The 528-nt window shown below is 49.6% G+C and overlaps 1 protein-coding gene across 1 annotated transcript in view; it reads right to left on the bottom strand.

Annotated features, from left to right (window-relative positions):
- Trpv6 (transient receptor potential cation channel subfamily V member 6) overlaps positions 1 to 528 on the bottom strand; it is a 15,766-nt gene that overhangs the window by 4,643 nt on the left and 10,595 nt on the right. Inside the window, exon 8 of the mRNA XM_005363835.2 lies at positions 267 to 479. Coding sequence (XP_005363892.1) covers positions 267 to 479 — 213 coding nt within the window. The remainder of the gene's footprint in view (positions 1 to 266; positions 480 to 528) is intronic.

Below are 528 nucleotides of genomic sequence, written 5' to 3'. Positions count from 1 at the left end.
TGCATGTTTCTGTATGTGCATGTTTCTGAATGTATGCATGTTTCTGTATGTGCATGTTTCTGTATGTGCATGTTTCTGAATGTACGCATGTTTCTGTATGTGCATGTTTCTGTATGTGCATGTTGCTGTATGTGCATGTTGAGTCTCTGCCCCCACTTATCAGCCATCTAGGTGAGAGGTGAAATCCTGGTGTGGAGTCAGGAAAAAGAGACAATGCTGTGAGGAGAAGATTCCCGATGACCTATCTGTTGCTACCAGGGTGTCACCTGAAGGAGCTTCTGCTGCAGGAGGGTGTTGTCCCGGGGATTGGTGCGGTTACTGATCCTGGGCTTGAGGGGGCGGTAGACACAGCACATGGTAAAGCAGATGATGTACAGCACGTAGATGGCACCCAGCACGCAGAAGTAGGGCCGCCCATACCTCTTCCACTTGAGGCTCACCAGCTCCTTCACGGGTGTCTGGTCCAGAATCTGGCGGGCCTACAATAGAAGCATTAGAACAGTATCTTCAAGACCCCAACAATGGAAG

Source organism: Microtus ochrogaster, linkage group LG12, assembly GCF_000317375.1.
Source record: "Microtus ochrogaster isolate Prairie Vole_2 linkage group LG12, MicOch1.0, whole genome shotgun sequence".
NCBI lineage: Eukaryota > Metazoa > Chordata > Mammalia > Rodentia > Cricetidae > Microtus > Microtus ochrogaster.
The sequence above is the reverse complement of the archived record's forward strand: the minus strand, read 5'-3'. Positions and strand labels throughout refer to the sequence as shown.